We start from the raw sequence: 20,485 nt of genomic DNA, 5'->3' as shown, positions 1-20,485 counted from the left end.
AGTGATCCAGACACTTAGCACTGGGTCCCCGTCAATTCGAGCTGCTCTGCGTTGCACGCGGGCAAATGGATCGAGCTGATACTTGGGTGCACCAGAGCTGCGCTTTGTAGAACGCTAGAATATGGGATGGCTTGAAGTATTGCCGTGCTTTATTTATGTCACCCAGCTTCTTCGAAGCCAGTTTGACTTTACCCTGCAGATGGCCACGGAATTGGCAATCGCTCGAAATTCTTGAGTTCAGGGTGATACACGAGGGTGACCGCGAACTTATCACACTCACCCTGGTGAAGCACCTACGAATGGTCCAAAACTAGTCTGTATCTATACAGACTGAACGTAAGTGAAGCAGTTTTAATTATGTACATATAATTTTTAATTTATAAAATTTCATCAGTAATTTAACGAAATAATTGAAATAAAAGATCGCGGGCCTGAATATAATTTTGTTTTAATATTTAAAATATTTCTTATAGTATCTTGACCTATCTAAGAATAACAAATAATTAATATACACTCTTTGATTTCAATGGAACATCATAATTGACAGAGTAAAAAAATAAGGATTCCATGTCACCTTACAAAACAATGTAGCACCAAAACAAGCCGATTAACGTGTAAATACATAGCCCCACGCACACACTTTAACTACTACAGGCCGATAGGCGGCTATTATGAGAATTGTCATGGTCTGTGACAGATCAGTTTGCGTCTCAATAAAGTATTTTAAAAATGCCGTCGTGCGTTGTGAAAAAGTGTAAAAACGATACTATATAAGTATTAAGGGAGAAAAAATTGTGTAACTAGTATCCCCCGTAACCGCACACACACTAGCATAACGGTGCTTCACTTGCTAATATCACGGCGCGGAGTCCTTCTTTTTTCACTCGTCTAATAATTCAATAACGCACTAATACCTAAGTACTTGAAATAGCGAATATTTTTTTTTAATAATTATTGTTGAACAGTTTAGACTCGTTACTAACTAAACTATATATTATTGAATAAAATTATTTTCCTACGTTGCCGCTTAGCAAAGTTTTCCTGAGAATCATTGTTGTTTAAATTACACATAGATTTACTAACTTAGAACCGAAACATTCTACATGTTAAAAGTAGCAGGATAATCATTAATTAACTATAAACAAGTTTTAAGTTAATTAAAGTTTTAAAGTAAGTTTGTACTTATAGACCAGTACTAAAGCTTTGTAAATAATAAAAAGTGAAAAACATAATAGTAGGATGAAGCCCACAAGGAAGAAAATATTACAAAAATGAAATTAAAAATAATTTATGAGCAATCTGAGGTCAGCAAGGGAAGTGATGGGGTCTAAGGGTAACAAACGGCTTACTTCGATTTCCAGCATAACTTCTAGTCCTATGGAAAAATGTTAAATAGCAAAGTTTTAGTCCATAAAAAGATCTACATCTTTTTAAGGTGTTGTTTCGTTATATTCTCTTCCTTTTCCAATGGGTTTCATCCTACTATATTTTTTTTTGGTGTCAATAATTATCGATCCTGGTATAAAATATATTTCAATTTCCAACGAAAACATATAATATTATTTTGAATACTGGTAAAAGAGATATAGCGGAGGATTTTAAGTTTACTCAGAAAAATATTAAACATACAATGTTATATAAAACTTAACAAAATATAAGAGTACCTAAGATCATTTCAATACATCTGCGAATAGTATGTTATTTATTCACGAACGAGAAAAACAAAACCACCTCCTCCTAGATAGTGAATGGTTACACGCAGAATGGAAAAAAAACACAAGTGCAGAAAATAATAACATTCTGCACACTTTTTTAGCAAATGTATTAAAAATATGTTACAGAACAGTAAAATAATCCCATCTCCCCCGACTTCGAGCGAAATAGCACAATGACCCTGGTTGAATATGAGCCTCGAGTAGTGAGAGTAGAGTAATACATTGTACATTTTTAACTGCATTCCTTTATATGTAATATCTTTTAAACGAGCAATTCTTCAATCTCGGAAACGGCTGCAACGATTTTCATAAAATTTTTCAATTTAAAAAATGTAGTCTAATCCGTGTTTTAATGAGAAACAGCTACAATAACATTAGAATACAAAGGTAAACTTCGCCACTATATATACAAGACTGTAATAGCTCAGATGGGACATTGGGTGACCCGGAAAGCATGAGACCCCTCGGTCTTCCGGTAAATTTTTAACATTATATAGATAACACTTAAGTTTATGCTGTAGGAGTTAAACCTTGATCATTAGTGATAACTGTCGTTTTGTTAACTCCGCGTTAAGTACTCGTTAGCGATGGCCTTCCAGTCGGTGGGATCGTCTTCGGGGTCAGGTTTGGATTTCCTGAGCTTCTTCAGCAGCTCCCAGCCGTTAGCCTTCTCTGTGGAGGTCACGTACGTGTTTTTGGGGTCTTGTGCGATGGAGTACGCGCCGAGAACCAAACTCTGAACGAGGCGAGCCGAGGTCAAGGTCTGCAAATAATTTTATGATTTAAATGTTAGCATAGATCTTTGCGAGTTGGCACAGCTTTTAATTTTTTTTTATGGAAAAGGAGGACAAACTTGCTTACGGGTCACTTGGTGTTAAGTGATCACTATAGCTTGCTTTATCTTGGAGCACCAGTGGAATCACAGGAGTGTTGCCGGCCTTTAAGGAAGGTGGGCGCGCTTTTTCTGAAGGTACCATGTTGTAACGTCCCGAAAATACCGCACAAGGAAGCTTATTCCACAGCTTTGTAGTACATGTAAGAAAGCTTTTTAACTTGTTATTGGAAATTTTATAGAAACGCAGTTTTGTAGACTCACGATTGAAATACAGTAAACGAATGGTAATAATCTATTTCTTGTTGGCACGAGTTGGAGAGCTGCGCGTTACAATCACACCATATTTATTATTTAATTAATTATTTCTTTATGTAAGTACAAACTGTGCCTCCTATCCAGGTCATCGGAAAATCATACATTACCTTTAATAGTCTGTAGTCATCATCAGGCAGCCTTCGGTTGACGGTGTACCCTGCCAGCACGAGCCCTCCTGTGCGAGGATCCCCTGTCAGCAGCATGGCGTACGTCATGGCGATGGCCAGCTCGAATACGTAACACGACAGCTGGATGTCACCGAAGTCCAGGATACCCGTGATGCGATAATCACCGCTGCTAGGAATACCAACAAAAGTGATGTCTTACTGTTATATTTAATATCTTTTGCGGCCAGCCACTAGACTTATTTGAATATCTATTGTGGCGTTTGTTACCAAACTCCTCCGAAACGGCTGAACCGATTTGTATGAAATTTTGTGTGCAATACCAAAACTTTTTTTTGCTTTTTTTTGTTAATTTATATGGCGATACAACGATTGCCGAATCAGCTAGTATTCGGTAAAAATGCTCAATTAAATTCAAGGTTACAGGAAATATACAATGTTTGGATTAACCCCATCACCTGTGTTGTTAGCTATGGGATATCTTGTACTTGTTTCATTCGTAACTCATAAATAAATACTTTTAAGCAAGCATAGAATCTACTTCGGTAAAATCAAACCAACAACCAGCCTTACAAATAGCAAATAACCCAAATTTCCATCAATGAAATGAGGCCATGCGGAATAACAAAAAAAAAATAACAAAAATACAACCGACTTCAAAAAAAAGTTAATAAATTATTGCATTTTTTTATATAATCTAATTCTAGTTCAGATTGTTGTTTTCTCATCAAGGCCATTGTCAGATCACGACCATTGCAATAGGAGCACAAGGAAAGCATGAGCTTTCAAATAATAAAAAAAATATCAAAATGGGTTCATCCCAGTCGAAAATTCTGACATATAAAAAAATGCCGACGAATTGAGAACCTCCTCCTTTTTTGAAGTCGATTAATAATATATAATAATGTTAAAAACAATTCGCATTGGAATATTAATAATTATAACCATAGAATGTTATAATATGGACCAAAGTTCATAATTAAGCCAAGGTATGCTATGGGTCTACTTGGCTCACCTCAACACTATTCCGTTCAGTATTTGACTGCATACCCTCAACACTGATGGATTTAATCTCCTAACATTAAAAATTTAATAATTATAAGTGATTCTTTCTTACAATATGTTCAGCAAAGTCATAATAATAAAATGCTGTTTATATTCTAGAGGAAAAGTTTAGTGTCAGTTAAAACGGAATTTTTTCGGATTGATAGCACGAATTTTTTTTTTGACAATAAGGTAAGAGACGAGTAGGACGTTCAGCTGATGGTAATAAGCCCAATAAGAATGCAGTGCCGTTCAAGATTCTTGAAAAACCCAAAAATTGCCCACGTCGCCTTGAGACATAAGGATATGGTGCCCTTCTGACCGTAACATAAAAATATTTAATTAATTTAACATTACTGCTTCACGGTAGAAAAAGGCGCTGTTGTGGTACCCATAATCTAGGTGGCATCTTGTGCAAAGGAGCCTCCCACTGGTAAAAATTTCGCGCTTTAAGTAGTGAATATGAACGAAGGTGCTGTGGTCACCTGACACGTATCTGAGTTCAGAAAAGTGTTGTTCTGAAAAGGGTCTGGTCAAGAATACGAAGAATAAGAGAAGTGTTAATGAAAGAGTTATAGCGACAAGAATAAAACAGGCAAGTATACCAGAAATGTGACAAAAGGAGGTTTGTTATCTCTGCTTACCACTCAGGAGTTAGCTGTGGTTATATCACCTGTGGGAGGCTCACATGCACAGGATGCCGGCTGGATTATGGGTACAAAAGCGCATATTTCTGTCGTGAAGCAGTAAACTGTAGCCATTATTGTGTTTCGGTCTGCAGGGTGCCGTGGCTAGTGAAATTACTGGGCAAATCAGACTTAACATCTTATGTCTCAAGGTGACGAGCGCAATAGTACCGCTCAGAATTCTTGGTTTTTCGGTTTTAAGAATTCTGAGTGGCACTGCATTGTAATGGGCAGAGCATATCAATCACCATCAGCTGAACGTCCTGCTCGTCTCGTCCCTTACTGATATCAAAAAAAAATATATATTTGTTTTTGGGCGTTAAAATATTTCAATATTCTTCTAGGATAATTTAGTGTTATATTGTGCTTGATAAGAAGCTTATATCCAAAGTTTTTGAGTTATCTTGAGTGTAAAGTCCGCTTATATCTGTCTTCAATCATTATCAGACTATCGTGCCAGAGTTTGGTGAGTCAACACCTCCTGAGGATGCCTCGTGTACAGAAAAAAACACGTCTCGAATTGATTGAAGACAGTGGAATTTACACTTAAAATAACTGAAAAAATTTGGATTTCCGCAAAATAAGGCCTGATTCAATAAATTTTCAAGAAGGTTTTATTTAAATCCCACCTTCCACCAGGCTTCTGCGATACAACTATATTCATCTCATTGATGTCTCCATGGATCACTCCCTTCTCCAGCTCATCCATCTTTGGCACAATGGCGTACTTGAACTCTTCAATAACCTGTAATAACACCACAATTTTTTTTAGCTAAGAATCTGGCAAGATTTGAACTCAAATGTTTTGAAAGCGCTTACAGGCGTCTGCCCACCAAAACGTGGCAAGCCATGACGCTGCTAGGATGTAGGGCAAGCACACATAAGTAAGAAAGTAAAATTTTTACCAGTGGGAGGAATTTTTACCTTTACACAGGACGCCGACTAGATTATGGGTACCACAACGGCGCGGCGCTAGAAGAATGCGCCAAGAATTCTGAGCGGCACTCTGCATTGTAATGGGTAAGGCGTATCAATTACCATCAACTCGTCTCATCCCTTATTTTCATAAAAAAAATATTCATTTTTACATTGAAAAGTATGAGATGACGCCAGTCAGAACGTGGAAAATTTTCGTCTGACTCGCTGTTTTTTGCCGGCCTTTAAGGAAGGTGTACGCGCTTTTTTTGAAGGTACCCATGTCGTATCGTCCCGGAAACACCGCACAAGGAAGCTCATTCCACAGGTATGTAGTACGAGGTCTCAAGCAACCCAGGTATGGATATAAATTTCAATTTATTTTACTTATAATAATGACACACTCTTACACAAATTATCTTGCCCCAAACTAGGCATAGTCTGTACTACGGGTGCAAAACAACGATATATTTAATAAAATATACTTACTTAAACATACATAAATACAAATAAACATACCTGACTCAGAAACAAACATTCATATTCAACATATAAATTGATTGCGGGATTCAAACACGGTACCTCTAGCTCAGTAGGCAGTGTCACTAACCACGTCGTGAATTTCAATATAATGTTTAAATTTATATACAAGTTTTAAAATAAAAATAATAATTTCTCTCGAATTGTATAAAAATAATTTAATGGCATTTAATTATACGTCATTTAACTTAAATTATGCGGTATACTAATATTTTTATTGTTTTAACTGAATACCTTCTTTATTAAAATATTGTTTTTGTTTTATTACGCCATAGAAAAATAACTTCTTGCGTGCGTACACAGATATTTTTAACTCAGATTTATAGAGACTGATAAACCAACTTTGGTCAGGGAATTTTAGAATGTCTATAATATTTCGTATATCTGTTGCTCACCTCCTCAGCCAAGTCCAACTTCTCCGAATCCTTGATAACGTACTTGAACTTGTCGAGTTCTGGAACCTTCGCCAGCATCCACATGTGCTCGCGACCCACCAGCCCGGAGTGATTGAAGTTCTGTGTAAAATTATGTAAAAATAATTAAAGAAAAAACAATACAGACTTCAAGAATGCAAATAAAACAAGGAGACTCAAACGTAGATGGATAAACGTACCTATTTAGTTTTCTCTAATGTGAATAACGATGAACGATTTAAGGACAAAAAGTCCTTCAAAACTGCAAGTCTAAAGGCATAAAAGGCATAAATAGATTTCTTTTTGATGTCATCACCGCTTCGGTAACAAATGGCGCTCTGAGAGAGAAGAAGCGGAGCATGAAGCTCTCCCAGCTTTTTGTTTTGCGGTATTTTTAATTAAATATACAATATTTTACTGTCATTGTTATTGCCATAAGGTAATCATAAGCTTGTCCCAGGCTGTCCGATCACTTAGATATTCAGCTGTGGAGTAGTAGGACTTACGACGGAGCCATTTTTTTATGAAACATTTAAATTTATTTATAGATAATACCTGAACAGTGGTTGGCTCTTTATTATAAAAGTTTATACATTTACCTATAAATTATTATGTATCTTATAAAGCCTACTAGAATTAGTTACAAGCAATCCCTTATTTCTAGTGTTATAATGATGAAAAGCACTATTAAGGGCAAGCAGAGCATTTTTTCAGAGTTTTTTAAACACTGTTCAAACCACCACTTAAATGTGCTCCAGACGTCACCTTCCTCTTTGTGCTCTACCACAGAACAATAATATTCCTATCGGAAGTCTGTGGTTCTACGAAAAATGTTTATAATGTCTATGTTGTGATTTTTTTGGGAGTTTTTTTATCTTCCACCTTATCCTGTAACGGAACATAGCCGTTGAATTTTATTTTAAGATGTGACATAACTTTCCGGTTTCCTCTATCAAATATTTATGAGGTAAGATTATGGTAAGATAAACATGTAAACATTTCGATCTCACCCCGATTATTCATAATAAAGTTCAGATGTTCCCAAAATATCAACTTACTTATTAAATTATTATTTATTAGAGTGCTAGTACTTCACTATAGCCCTGTTATTATTTATAATTTTTTTTTCTTTATCGCTATCAGGCTGGTTCTTATGAAGCGTCAATCTATTCCAATTTTTAAATTCTTCACCTCTTTTAAAACATCATTACAGTTAAAAAGTTTCTGTGGGCATTTGTGGACTTTATCAGTTCCTCACACACACTCACGCCTTGTTCCCGTCGGGGTAGGCAGAGACAATAGAATGCCATTTGCTTCTATCCTTACAAACCTCACGCGCTTCCTCTACATTCATTACTCTTTTCATACATGCTCGCCGGTTGCGGGTGCTTCGGACGTCTCCTTTTCTCAAAAGGTCCCAATTCGGTCAACGAATGTTCTACGAGATCTCCCGCGACCTACTTGGCCACACACACTAATCAGTTCCTAATCCAAATAATTCCTAATACTAATACTTTTATGAGACAAAAACATGAAAAAAAATACGGTCGAATTGTTAACTGCCTCTCTTATTTGGAGACGTTTGAAAAATAGTAAAAACTATACTAGCTCTACTCTGAAAAGATAAATGTTGTTATACCTCATTGCAATTTATTCAAATAAAACAAATATTATAACTATATTTACGATACTATGATTATATTAAATTAAAACTATCATTACGTCGAAGCATACCAAGAATACTGGCAGCATTTCCACGTTGGATAGCTCCACTGATCCGTTGACCGAAATAGCTGCCAGCGCTTGGGTTGCCGGTAGCCCTATTGAGGCGAGAAAGTACTTTGTACTTCCTTCGCGCCTCAGGGCCCCACGGATATACCTCATTCTAACAGAAATTAATGTTAATTCATACACACAACGACAGTTATTTTAAGTGGGCGTATCGTAGGAAAATATATCGTAAATATAAATCGTATAAAAAAATAAATAAATACAAAATAATAATAAATACAATAAAATAATAATATCGCAATAAATACATCAAAACCAGAATATTACTAGGATCACATTAATCCAAAATAGTTTTAATTGAGAAAAATCTCACTGCCAAATTGAGCAACTATTGATACGGATATATATGCATATAATACACATTTTATATATCCATATACATTTTATATGGATATATAAAATGTCTATTATATGCCGATGACCTAAAGCTTGTCTTCGAAATTACTTCTGTCGAAGATTGCCTCAAATTGCAACGCGATCTAACAGCTGTATGTAGCTGAACGTGACAAATGTTCAGCCATGACCTTTGGTAGAGTTCGGCGTCCTTTGATATATGAGTACAAAATGGATGGGATTCCTATCCCCAGAGTAAATAAGGTTAGAGATCTGGGCGTAATTTTGACACCCAATTAATTGGGTAAAACCTTCAGAGACCATATCAACACAGTAGCAGCTGACACATTTCGAAGATTAGGATTCGTGCTTCAAAACTCTCGAGACTTCCATAATCCATTCGTGATACGATTTCTAGTCCGAAGCAAACTGGAAAGAAGCACCTGTGTCTGGGATCCTTACGAGAAAAAGTACGGACTATTATTAGAAAAAATGCAGAAGGCCTTCCTAAGATACCTGTACAAACGTTTCTATGGATATTATCCTTTCATGTATCCAACCAAATTTCTCTTAGGTTGTTTAGGTTTCAATTCCCTGGAGGTCAGGCGGAATTACGACCAGCTAAAAATTATGTGTCGAAGTTTACGAGAGACGTTGATGCTCCAGATCTTCATGAGCAATTGTATCGTATACGTGTCCCTAAATTCAATCTTCGCCCACGAAAAAATAAACTTTTCGTGGTCCTGCTTTATCGCACCGTTGCCCGAGCCATGGCACCTATACCGCGTTCATTGGCATCTTTGACAATAATGCTCAATGGAATCCATTCAATGATGGGTGGACTTCCCTAGTTTCTGAAATACGAAGGTACGCGAAGAGCATTGAAATTTTATCATTAATTCAATTATTCTTTAATATTCCTTTTTGTTTGTAATTTTTTCTTTTAGTGTTTCGTCTAATTAGTGTAAGTGGTACTGCCGTGCTAATTGGACAATAAATAAAAAATATGTATGTTGATTTTATAAGAAGAGTGATTGCTGACCAATAAAACGACTGGTATAGTGCAAAAAAGGTAAGTAGCATTTTATTTATTAGCAAATTGTTACCTGCAACTTGTTGTTTAGGTTGGCAACAAACTCTCCCAGCTGGTAGAACAGCGACTCAGACTTGGGCACGTCCTTCATTATCACTCCGGGGACGTACTCCAGAAGTCTAACAGCGTGTTTTTTCCCGTTGATCGTCTCCATGGAGTGAAGATGACCGTACACATTGCGGATTGGCTTCGGGCAAGCTACTGATCGGGTCACTGTAATCAATACCATTATAATTAAGAAAACTTCTAGACCACCTTTTAAAACAATATATACATACATACATATACATTTCGTAACAAGCATATACAAATGATTTCTGTGTCTGACTTGTTGATTCATCATCATCATCATCAGCCGGATGACGTGCACTGCTGGACAAAGGCCTCTCCCAAAGATCTTCACGACGATCGCTCCTGCGCTGACCTCATCCAAAGTATTCCGACGATCTTGACCAGATTGTCGGTCCATCTTGTGGGGGGCCTACCAACACTGCGTGTTCCGGTACGTGGTGACCATTCGAGGACTTTTCAACCACTGCCACTTCAGTTTTGCAATCATTTGGGCTATGTCAGTGACTTTGGTTCTCCTATGGATCTCCTAATTACTGATTCGATCTCGCAGGTAAACTCCGAGCATAGCCTTCTCCATTGCCCTCTGAGCGACCATGAGCTTTCTCATCAGGCCCATTGTTAGCGATCACATCTGCGTACCGTAAGTCATGACTGGCAACACACACGGTTGAAAAATTTGACGTGTAAACGAATTGTTACAAAAAAATTATGTGGTAAAGGTTATTATAACATAAATTATTTTCTTACTGATACCAAAGACTGGGAATGAAGGATGCTATTTAATTATTTATTTTATTGTACGATATTTCATAATATATTGTAACGAAATTAAAAAAAGAGCCTACTGAGTTTCTTGGGCCAGTTCTTCTCTGGTCTGAGGTCGAATGGGTTTTTGACGTTAAATAAGTGATTTTAAATCCTATTTTGAATTAAAATATTTCAATTTGAATGTTAATTATGTACAAATTAATACTCACACAAGAAATTCATAATCTCATTCTGGGCATCAACTAAATTAGCGTTCTGCGAATCCATGGAGTTCATAATCTTGAGCACGTATCCGTAAGGCTGGTGGTTGGTGATTAGTGGGTTCTTCACGTTGGGGTCCTCCACGACCTTGTAGTTCCTGTCGTCGTAGCCATTCAGCTCTGTCAGCTCCAGAACGGAGATACCGTACAGCCGCTCCAAGAGGAGCTTGACACTCTCCGTGTCGATGACCGGCCGAATGTCCGCTCCTGGTTCCAACACGAGGCTGTCCCTGCGATCCGACATGTTGCCTGTCAACATATCGAGTATTGTTTAGTGGCGTTTGCTAAACATTTAATAAATTAGCAATAGAAATAAGACAGGAGACAGTGTTAAATAGATTTAAATTTAAATTATTAAAACTATTAAAAAAGTATTGGTTTTACTCAATAAACGAATATTATCAAACGAAGTGATAACTGGCACCAATACTATTTTAATATTATAATTTTTTGTCATTACTTTTACTACATTATCTTTTAACATTTTATTAATTATTGTAATAATTGTGTATTGTAGGGTCTTTTAGGTATAGCTTAAAATTCAAATTAAATGTAGCAGTGTTATTGATGGTGTTAGGTTATAATATTATGTGAATGTTACTGGCAAATAAGGAACTTTGACTTTGACTTTAGACTGCTCACAGAAAGGACAATAAAAACTGAGGGATTGTTGCTTAATAGTTCACCTACGAAATCGCTAGTCTGTTACGGCCTTACAAATAAACTTGGTGCTAATTAATACCTGAGAATAAACCAAAAATATGAAAAATGTTTACAAATAGACATTTTGCATATAGAATAATGACACCAGTGAAAATACCTAAGTTATCCTTTTAAAAACGCTGAATAAAATTAACCTTTACTAATTGAACCCCCAGAAGACTCAAGTACCCGCGTTTATGACTACATAAAACCCCATTTGTCGTATCACCGCTCTTTGAGGACACTTTCCTTAATGCTTTGATTAGTATCGGTATATTGGGCCTCGAAATTTCTAGTGATTACTAAAATGCCGATCATTTGGAAGGTGAAGCCAAATTGGCTTCGAAGAAGCTGGGTGTCATAAATAGAGCACGGCATACTACAAGCCCGCCCACATTCTAGCACTCTAATCTTTATATTCTTTCTTAAGGCGACACTAAATGCCAGCGACCTTGAGCGATATGAGTTCACGGCTGCCGGCCCGCCATCTATGTAACAAAGACTATATTTACAAAATTCTTGCGTGGAAAACAGTTTATATGCTTACAATCCTCGTTATTCACTACTAATCTGAATAAATGAACCTATACAAAAAAGTACAAGCTATAAGAATAACTTTTCTGAGAGAAGTACCAAAAAAATGCGTCACGCCATGCCAAATAACTTGTTTAACTTCAAAGAAAAATGGTAGTTCAAAAAGGCTCGGCAGTGTTAAGTATAACCAACAGCAAGCATTAGCAACCTACAAATAAGACTTAAGGATATGTTTAACAGGATTAAATAGTGTTCATAGCTTGAAATGCTATACTTTCACCACAAAACTTGTCTAAAAACACCATGTTTGCGTGTTTTCTGCTTACTCTTCGCCTAAAAATATGGTGACACTTCTAGGATTCGAACCCAAGCCTTTCAGTACAGGTGTCAGGGTTGTAAATCACTATGTCATGTTGTAATGATTAAGATGGAAAATGCCCAAAGAGCCAACGAAACCAATTTGCACTAAAATAGCTCACATATTATATAATATTATTAAATGTGATAATTGAAGCAATATTATTATCATGCTGTTCAAGTCACGCCGAACACGTTTTGTGCACGATGACGTGAATATTGATGGCAATGTGTGACTGACACCAGGCCGTAGTCAGACTAACTGATTACTTAACCATTTACTGTCCTATTCATAATAACGCAACTCTATAAAATAACATAATTTAGCTAGCTAAATGACATGTTTTGTCCCTTTCTGATAACAATTGTTTTTAATTGATAGATAAGAACAAATTTTTACTTTACTTTAATTATTTCTGTAGTATTATGTCCTATGGAATATTGGTATGGGTCAACGCTGCCGATATTAATACAATCTTTGTGCTGCAGAACAGCTATTTATAACCTAGGTAGAATAATTGATAGCAAATTTTAAAGAAATAAACATCTTAACTGTTGCTTTTCAATATATTCTTGATAATGCTGTGCATGTATATAATAATTTAATTTTCTAGAAACTATCATTACTTATAATGCCTACTAGTTGGACAAGTCGAGCTCGTAATTAGTTATTAAAAGTTCTTATTTTTAATGCAATTTACAAATCATTTCAATTACAATACATGTAAAGTGATCCAATGAAAATACTCAAACACTAAAACATGGCTTACACGAGTAAGTCGAAAAATAAATAGTAAATTAATAATTAAAACCACAAGAGTTATTGAGTACATTAGATGCATCAATCCACACATACCGTAAATAAATAAAAGCATCTTGCGAGCATTTTATTAAACAAAATATATAATAACTTAAATTTTAAAATTATTAAATAAAAGAAATGAAAATAACATGAAGCAGTCCTCCCGGTAACAGGATTTTTTTATGAAAATAAGGCACGAGACATGCAGGACGTTCAGCTGATGGTAATTCATACGCTCTACCCATTACAATGCAGAGCTTGATTCTTGAAAAACCCAAAATCTCTCAGTGGCACTACAATTGCGCTCGTTACCTTCAGACATAAGATGTTAAGTGTCATTTGCCCAGTAATTTCACTAGCAAGGGCGCTCTTCAGTCCGAAACACAGTAATGTTTACACATTACTGCTTCACGGCAGAAATAGGCGCCGTTGTGGTACCCATAGTCTAGCCGGCTTCCTGTGCAAAGGAGCCTCCCACTTGTACAAGATCATCACAACAATAGGTAAGGTTGTTACTCCAGCAAGCATCACCTTTTATATTGTTATCTAATTAGATATTATGTGTGTTAGAAACTTATTTGTTTCATCAATCACGCACGCTATCAAGCGGTTCCTAGCGGAGGCTGTCGTCACATGACACGCTGATAAACAAGACAATGAGGCTGTCACGGAAAATCTCAGCACTTTGATAACGTTCTTATCACTTGAAAGTTTTCTTGGTTATTGCATTGTTTCGAATATTTACCCAACTAATTCGTTTTAGATTATTTTTATTTCATCATTGAAATTTTCTTTGTTTAATATCGTTATGTATATATACAGGATGTCCCAAAACTCAACGATAACCTGGTACCGGGCGAGAGGCCAAGGTATACCAGTTATGAAAAAAATAAGAAAAAAATCTATGTCACTTAGTCAAGCGATGATAGACATTTTTCGAAAATGTTAAAAATTTGACACCCTTTGTCGCATTTTTAGGTACTGTGATCGCAATTTTCACAATTTTACAGTGATTTTTTTAATAATGTTATCTCAAATAACAGTGCTATTAATGGTAACCACAAATGAAAGTAATAATCATTGTTAACTAAGTAAAATAAATTAAAGTTTGGTTGCCCAGCACATTATGCCCGGCCTGTAAGAGAATATTTAAACGAATTATATCCTGGTAAATGGATCGGACGCCTTGGACCAATTTCATGGCATGTATATATATACAGCATTGTAATGTTATAATAATACTGAGAAAATAAGCGTTCCAGTAGAATTAATAAGTACAATCATTTCATCATAATATTTCATAAATCAGGAAGCTGTATCAACAATTTTTTTGGATTAATTAATTTATTTTTATATCAGTTTTTAACATATCGTTCAATAGAGACACAAAAGTATTTTTTAAATGGCTAATTAATTCATAAATGTTTATTTATGCTATTAGCAATGCATTTTAGTAAAAAAAATATGTAATTTGGACTTGATACAACAAAATCAACTGGATTAGCCAATTACAAACATAATACCGCTAGCTGACCCAACAGACGTTGTTCTGTACACAATAAATAAAATAATTTTTTTTAATATTTCATAACATCAAGAATTATTTCGTAAAATATGCTCCCTCTTGTTGTAATGAAATTGTTTCACAGCAGAACTGTTAAACCGTGCGTCAATAAATTCTCTCATAAAAACAAATATTGGAAATAAAAATAATTATGGGTCCTAAATCGAAGTCTCTCAAGTTGGATTAAACTGCACTCCATAAAGTAATCCCTATTAAAATCCGTTCATTGTTCACTGGGAACAATCATCAGGACACTGGAGTTATCATATATAATATATTAAGATAAAGATATTGTAGTAAACAATACCACCCCAAAATATATTTTTTTTTACATTTTTTTTATTATTTTTTTGAATTGCATGATGGATATAATAAGTGGTATGTAGATTGAGTCAAAGTAAGTCAGTCGGCTAAAAATTTTAATTATTGAATTTTTTTTTTTACTTTATATGGCAATACAACGTTTGCTGGGTCAGCTAGTAATATAATAAAATTAACAATTTCCTGAGGCGTATGACAAGTTGCGGAGTAAATGCAAAATGAATTTCTCATAATAATGAAATGCTAAAGAGTCATACGACTTGTGCGTCATAAAAACAAACAGTAATTAACACTAGATATCATTACAAGTTTCTCTTTAACTGCAGTACAATAACCTTTACCTAGCTTATCATAAACCAACATCGTATCAGCTCGGGTCCTCGCCACCTCAGATGTAATATGTTACGATTTGTTTTATAGTTGCAACACTATATATTTATTTATTTATTACACTTTTTTGACACCACATTAACAAAATATAACTTAATTACTAACATACATAATTACATGATATGGTGCAAATGGCGGCCTTATCACTATATAGTGATCTCTTCCAGGCAACCATTTGTAATACAATTAAAGAGAAAGGCAGTACATTTAAAGGGTAAGAAGTGTCAAAAATATAGACACAAATAATATATACTATACTAAAATATAGATAAATTTATAAGAAAGTAAAATATGTAAAAAGTAGGAACAATAATTAACATTTCAGAATTGTTGTATTATGTTGGTGGATACATACAGATAGATTCTATCAAATAGAGGACAGATAATGTTTTTTTAGTTGATTTTTTAAAGGATGCTAATGATTGTGCTTGACGGATAGTAAGCGGCAGTTGATTCCAAAGAGTGATGGCATTAATGGTGAAAGAAGAGTGATAGCTATCAGATTTATGGAAAGGAACATTTAGTATTTGTTTCGCAGCAGAGCGCAACGAAAGCTCATGCTGAGATAATTCATTGATATATGCTGATGTGGAGTGCAGGTGAATGCTCTACAATATTCAGGATTTCGTCTCTGTGGTGGTCAGATCTCTGTTTCATATCAAGAGGAGTTCGATGTGGATGGACGCCGAACAGGAATTCCGACTTAAAACCTATCAATAGGTAGCACATATAAATAATATATAGGTTTGCATAAGAAGTGTATTAAATTAAATTTTTAGTTATTTGAAGCTTTTCAGATTTTGTAGACGGTTTTTTAAAACGTAGTTTTTTATTTTTTTTATTTTAGTGTCAATTAATAATAATAAGATATAATCACCTGAATGAAAACTCCTAAAAAGCCATACACAAAAAACAATTATATCATCCAGGTAGACAAAAATTTTCATAAAAAATGTTCATAAAATGAGAACTACTGGGACAACCTATGTAATTTTTTTATGGGAGCAAATGGCATCTATTCTGCATCGAACTAAAGAAGAATCACCTAAATCGGATCATAAATCTCGGAGTAATCGGTGTACATACATAAAAAAAATACCGATCGAAATGAGAACCTCCTCCTTTTTGAAGTCGGATAATTAGGTATGTCACACAATTTCACATGTTGGCATGTGTAAATGCCCATCTTTTGAGGAGCAAACAGTCAAGTAGGTCTCCTGATGGCAAGTAAGAACCAATATACTGGAGATCTACATTCTAGACCTATTGATATTGACGACGAAAAGGCAAAAAATGCATTTTTTTTTCTCAAAATTACTTCCTTTAGAATTATTTTTGATGTCATTTCTGACACTACCACTACTTCGGAAACAAATGGCGCTCTGAGAGAGAAGCAGCGGCTCAAGAAACTCTTCCAACATTTTTATTCGCGCTCTTTTAATTAAAATATACACTATTGAAATGTCATTCCTATTGCTATAAAATAATCATAATCTAGTCCCAGACTGTCCGATCACTTAAATTTGATATAGATATTCAGCTATGGAGTAGTAAAATTTAGGACAGAGACATTTTTTTAAAAAACATTAAAATTTATTTATAGATAATGCCTCAACAGTGGCTGGGACTTTATTATAAAAGTGTATACATTTACCATTAAAGCTATTATGTATCTTATGAAGCCTACTAGTATCACTTACAAGCAATCCCTTATTTCTAATGTTATAGACAGTCACTATTTGGAGCAAAAACGTGCCGTTTTTTGTGAACGTATATTAAATTTACATATATGTACTGACAATGAACAGTCATAGTAATTATTTCTTTAAATTTTTCTTTGAGTGACTGTCTATAACCTAGTTTTGATTAAATTTATTAAAATATTCATAATTAAAATAAATTCTCAAAGAAAAGACATACGAAAACGTTTGAAATACCTTTTCAAGTAGAAAAACTAAAATGATACATAGGCTATTTGCATTGGTATATATTATATGCCTACAGTATAGGCGTAATGGTAAGTACATCATGTTTAACCGACTTCAAAAAAGGAGGAGGTTCTCAATTCGTCGGTATTTTTTTTTTGTTTGTTGCCTCAAAACTTTCGACTGGGTGAACTGATTTTGATAATTCTTTTTTTATTTGAAAGCTGGTGCTTCTCGAGTGTTGATATGTAGATGAAGTTGATATATAACACGAACAGCTATCTTTCACCTTCACAGGGGATAGATATGCATTACCAGTCTTTTAAGGGAGAGTATGCATACATGGATAGTAAGCTTTTAGCTTTCATAAAGGGTTATGTGAGGCAGTTTGCGAAAAAATATGCTCAATTTGGGAATGCCAAATGTCAGATATGGTGCGGATAAAATTTCTCATTTCGACTTGATGTCCGGTAGCCCTAATCATGTTAAGTTAGTTAAAAAACGTTTGTGTGGGAAAGGTTATTATAGCACAAACGATTTTCTTAATGACACCACGGACTGGGAATAAAGCGATTATAAATGTTTATTGTAATCCATATGTTATATTTAAAAAAAAAGCCCGCTGAGTTTCTTGCGCCCATTCTTCTCAGGTCTGAGGCAGTCTCTTTTGAATGGGTGGTAGTTTTTGACGTTCAATAAGTGATTTTAAATCCTATTTTGAATAAAAATATTTGAATTTGAATTCGAACTTGAATTACTGTATGTATTTATTGATTCTCATAATTAAACCATCAACACATCCTAATGACTATAATAATAATATGTATGTATAGACCAAATACGGAGCGATAAGATATCCCTTAGCAGTTATTGGATACAGCATTTATAAATTAAACTCTGTGTTATTCCAAAAATAAATAAACATGTGTTGAACACTTGTTTTAAAAAAGTTCTATTACAAATCTATGTCTTTCTGTTGTTTAGCGTTCAACAAACTTTAGACATAGCTTGTATTTAACATGATTTGGAGCTTGTCTAAGGTGTGTCTAACGGATAGATCATATTCAGAGAGATTTAGATGACATGATGGCAGCTCACTACAGTTATTCCGAACCTATTTCAGCTCAAAAGTCTGGTAAAAGTTTAATAAAACACATTGTTTTTACTTTTCAATCGGCAATAACTTTTGAATGTATGAACAGATTTTCACATGGTTGGCATTCGGTGTAGTTTTTAACGAAAAACCTCGTCGATCGCTACTGATGATTATGAAGAGCTGATTAGATTTTGGAATCGATCGGTAATGCATTTTAAAGTTATTCCAAAAAAACAAATAAAGGTATGAATTGTATTCAAAATCTAAAATTGGTCAAGTCCTTTCGAATGGCGCAAACCGCGATGAAATCTGTCAAGCCGTTCAAAAGTTATAAGAGGTTTACATACGTCCATAAACACACACACACACACACATAGTACTTACATACAGACGTACGGACACCATCGCGGGAATGGTCAGGGAAGTTTCCTAGGATCTTAAAATGTTGAGATCTGATGAAACTTCGATTTTAGAAAATCAGGGCAAAACCAATAACTTCCCGAATTTTCGAAAATTTTAAATTTTCTTAGCGGGAAGTTAAAAAGGGCGTACACTTTTCTAAAAGACCCACAACGCTCCTGTGATTCCTCTGGTGTTGCAAGAGTAGGCAACGATGATCACTTACAGTTATTCATTCGTCCTTTTATTCCAAAAAACAAATCTCCCATATTATTTTCTTCAGCTAGTAACTAACGATTGACAACCAACGGTGCATTCAATACGAAAGTATTTAAACACTAGCTGATCCGGCAAACGTTGTTTTGCCATATAAAGTATAATTCACGCGATAGTTTTATAAGTAATAAAATATTGCCTATATTATAGCCTGTACATCATTTTGTTATATTGTCAATCGATTTTACACCTTGTGTTACAAAATAGCAATTTTATTACGGATCCCTAATTTTGAAAAAAAACATAGCCTATAGCCTTCCTCGATAAATGGACTACCCAACACTGAAAGAATCATTCAAATCGGACCAGTAGTACCAGAGATTAGCGCGTTCAAACAAACAAACAAACACTGCAGCTTTATAATATTATAGTATAGATTTAAAAAAGTCTTTCATCAAACATTTATATAAGAAACTGGAATTCGAATCCAGGACTTGTTGCTTGCATGTCACAGTTACCAAACACTCGTAGGCTGTGTGTCCGTCTGTAATACCTTATTGTATCACATGACATAATAAATAAGTAAAATTTAATAATAATGATCATTATAAATCAAATCAAACCTAAATCACTTTATTCATGTAGGACACGGAAATGACACCTATGAATGTAAAAAAAGTGTCTCATTGAATATACCACCACTTCGTAAAGGGATGAGTTAATGAAAAGAAGAAACTCATTGCCACTCTTTCAAATTAACATTTACATTTTCATCGTTTTACAAAACAATAATTGTAATATGTAAAGTTATGCAACAAAATTACTCAAACGTCAAATTTATTTGAGTACAGTAGCTGCATCATCCACACACACTGTAAATAAGTAAAGGTATTTTGCGAGCATTATATAAGCGTAATAAAAAATATATACAGCTATTTATAAACAAAATATAAAATATATATGGGTATTTTATAACTCTATTGTTAAGAATTATTTCAGCATGAGATATCGAAACACACGTTCAATCATTTTAATTTTGTATTAATAGTGGTTCAATTACCTTAAATGTTCAAGTAATTTCACTTCAGTAGTTCACACGCGGACGATCTCAGATCAACTGATAGCAATGAAACGCCGCTGTGATTCTCATTGTTCAGGATACCACGGATCTTACAAAGGTGCCTCATGCGCTGAACAAATATATCACCTCCGACTCACAAGATAAGGTTGACTATAGCTAGGCACATGTGCTGTAATGATATGCGACAACGTAG

The 20,485-nt window shown here is 34.8% G+C and overlaps 1 protein-coding gene across 4 annotated transcripts; it reads right to left on the bottom strand.

Moving 5' to 3' along the window:
- Positions 1-431: 431 nt before the first annotated feature.
- LOC126972997 (hydroxylysine kinase) lies at positions 432-20,422 on the bottom strand. 4 transcript variants are annotated; one of them, XR_007731244.1, is made up of 8 exons: positions 20,272-20,422; positions 10,855-11,154; positions 9,819-10,018; positions 6,571-6,690; positions 5,350-5,465; positions 2,973-3,162; positions 2,225-2,478; positions 432-2,155 (listed from the first exon to the last, which is right to left on the bottom strand). XR_007731244.1 is itself a non-coding variant. In XM_050820119.1 (7 exons), exons 2-7 carry the CDS (start codon positions 11,147-11,149, stop codon positions 2,275-2,277), a joined length of 1,125 nt encoding a protein of 374 aa, XP_050676076.1. In that variant the 5' UTR covers positions 11,150-11,154; positions 20,272-20,422; the 3' UTR covers positions 432-2,274. The 4 variants fall into 4 exon arrangements, 3 of the variants coding, with proteins under 3 accessions (XP_050676076.1, XP_050676077.1, XP_050676079.1); XM_050820119.1 differs by having other exon boundaries at positions 432-2,478; XM_050820120.1 differs by having other exon boundaries at positions 432-2,478; positions 2,973-3,159; positions 20,272-20,421.
- Between the last annotated feature and the right edge of the window lie 63 nt (positions 20,423-20,485).

This window comes from Leptidea sinapis, chromosome 28, assembly GCF_905404315.1.
Source record: "Leptidea sinapis chromosome 28, ilLepSina1.1, whole genome shotgun sequence".
NCBI classification, from domain to species: domain Eukaryota; kingdom Metazoa; phylum Arthropoda; class Insecta; order Lepidoptera; family Pieridae; genus Leptidea; species Leptidea sinapis.
This window is presented reverse-complemented; position numbering and strand designations above follow the sequence as displayed.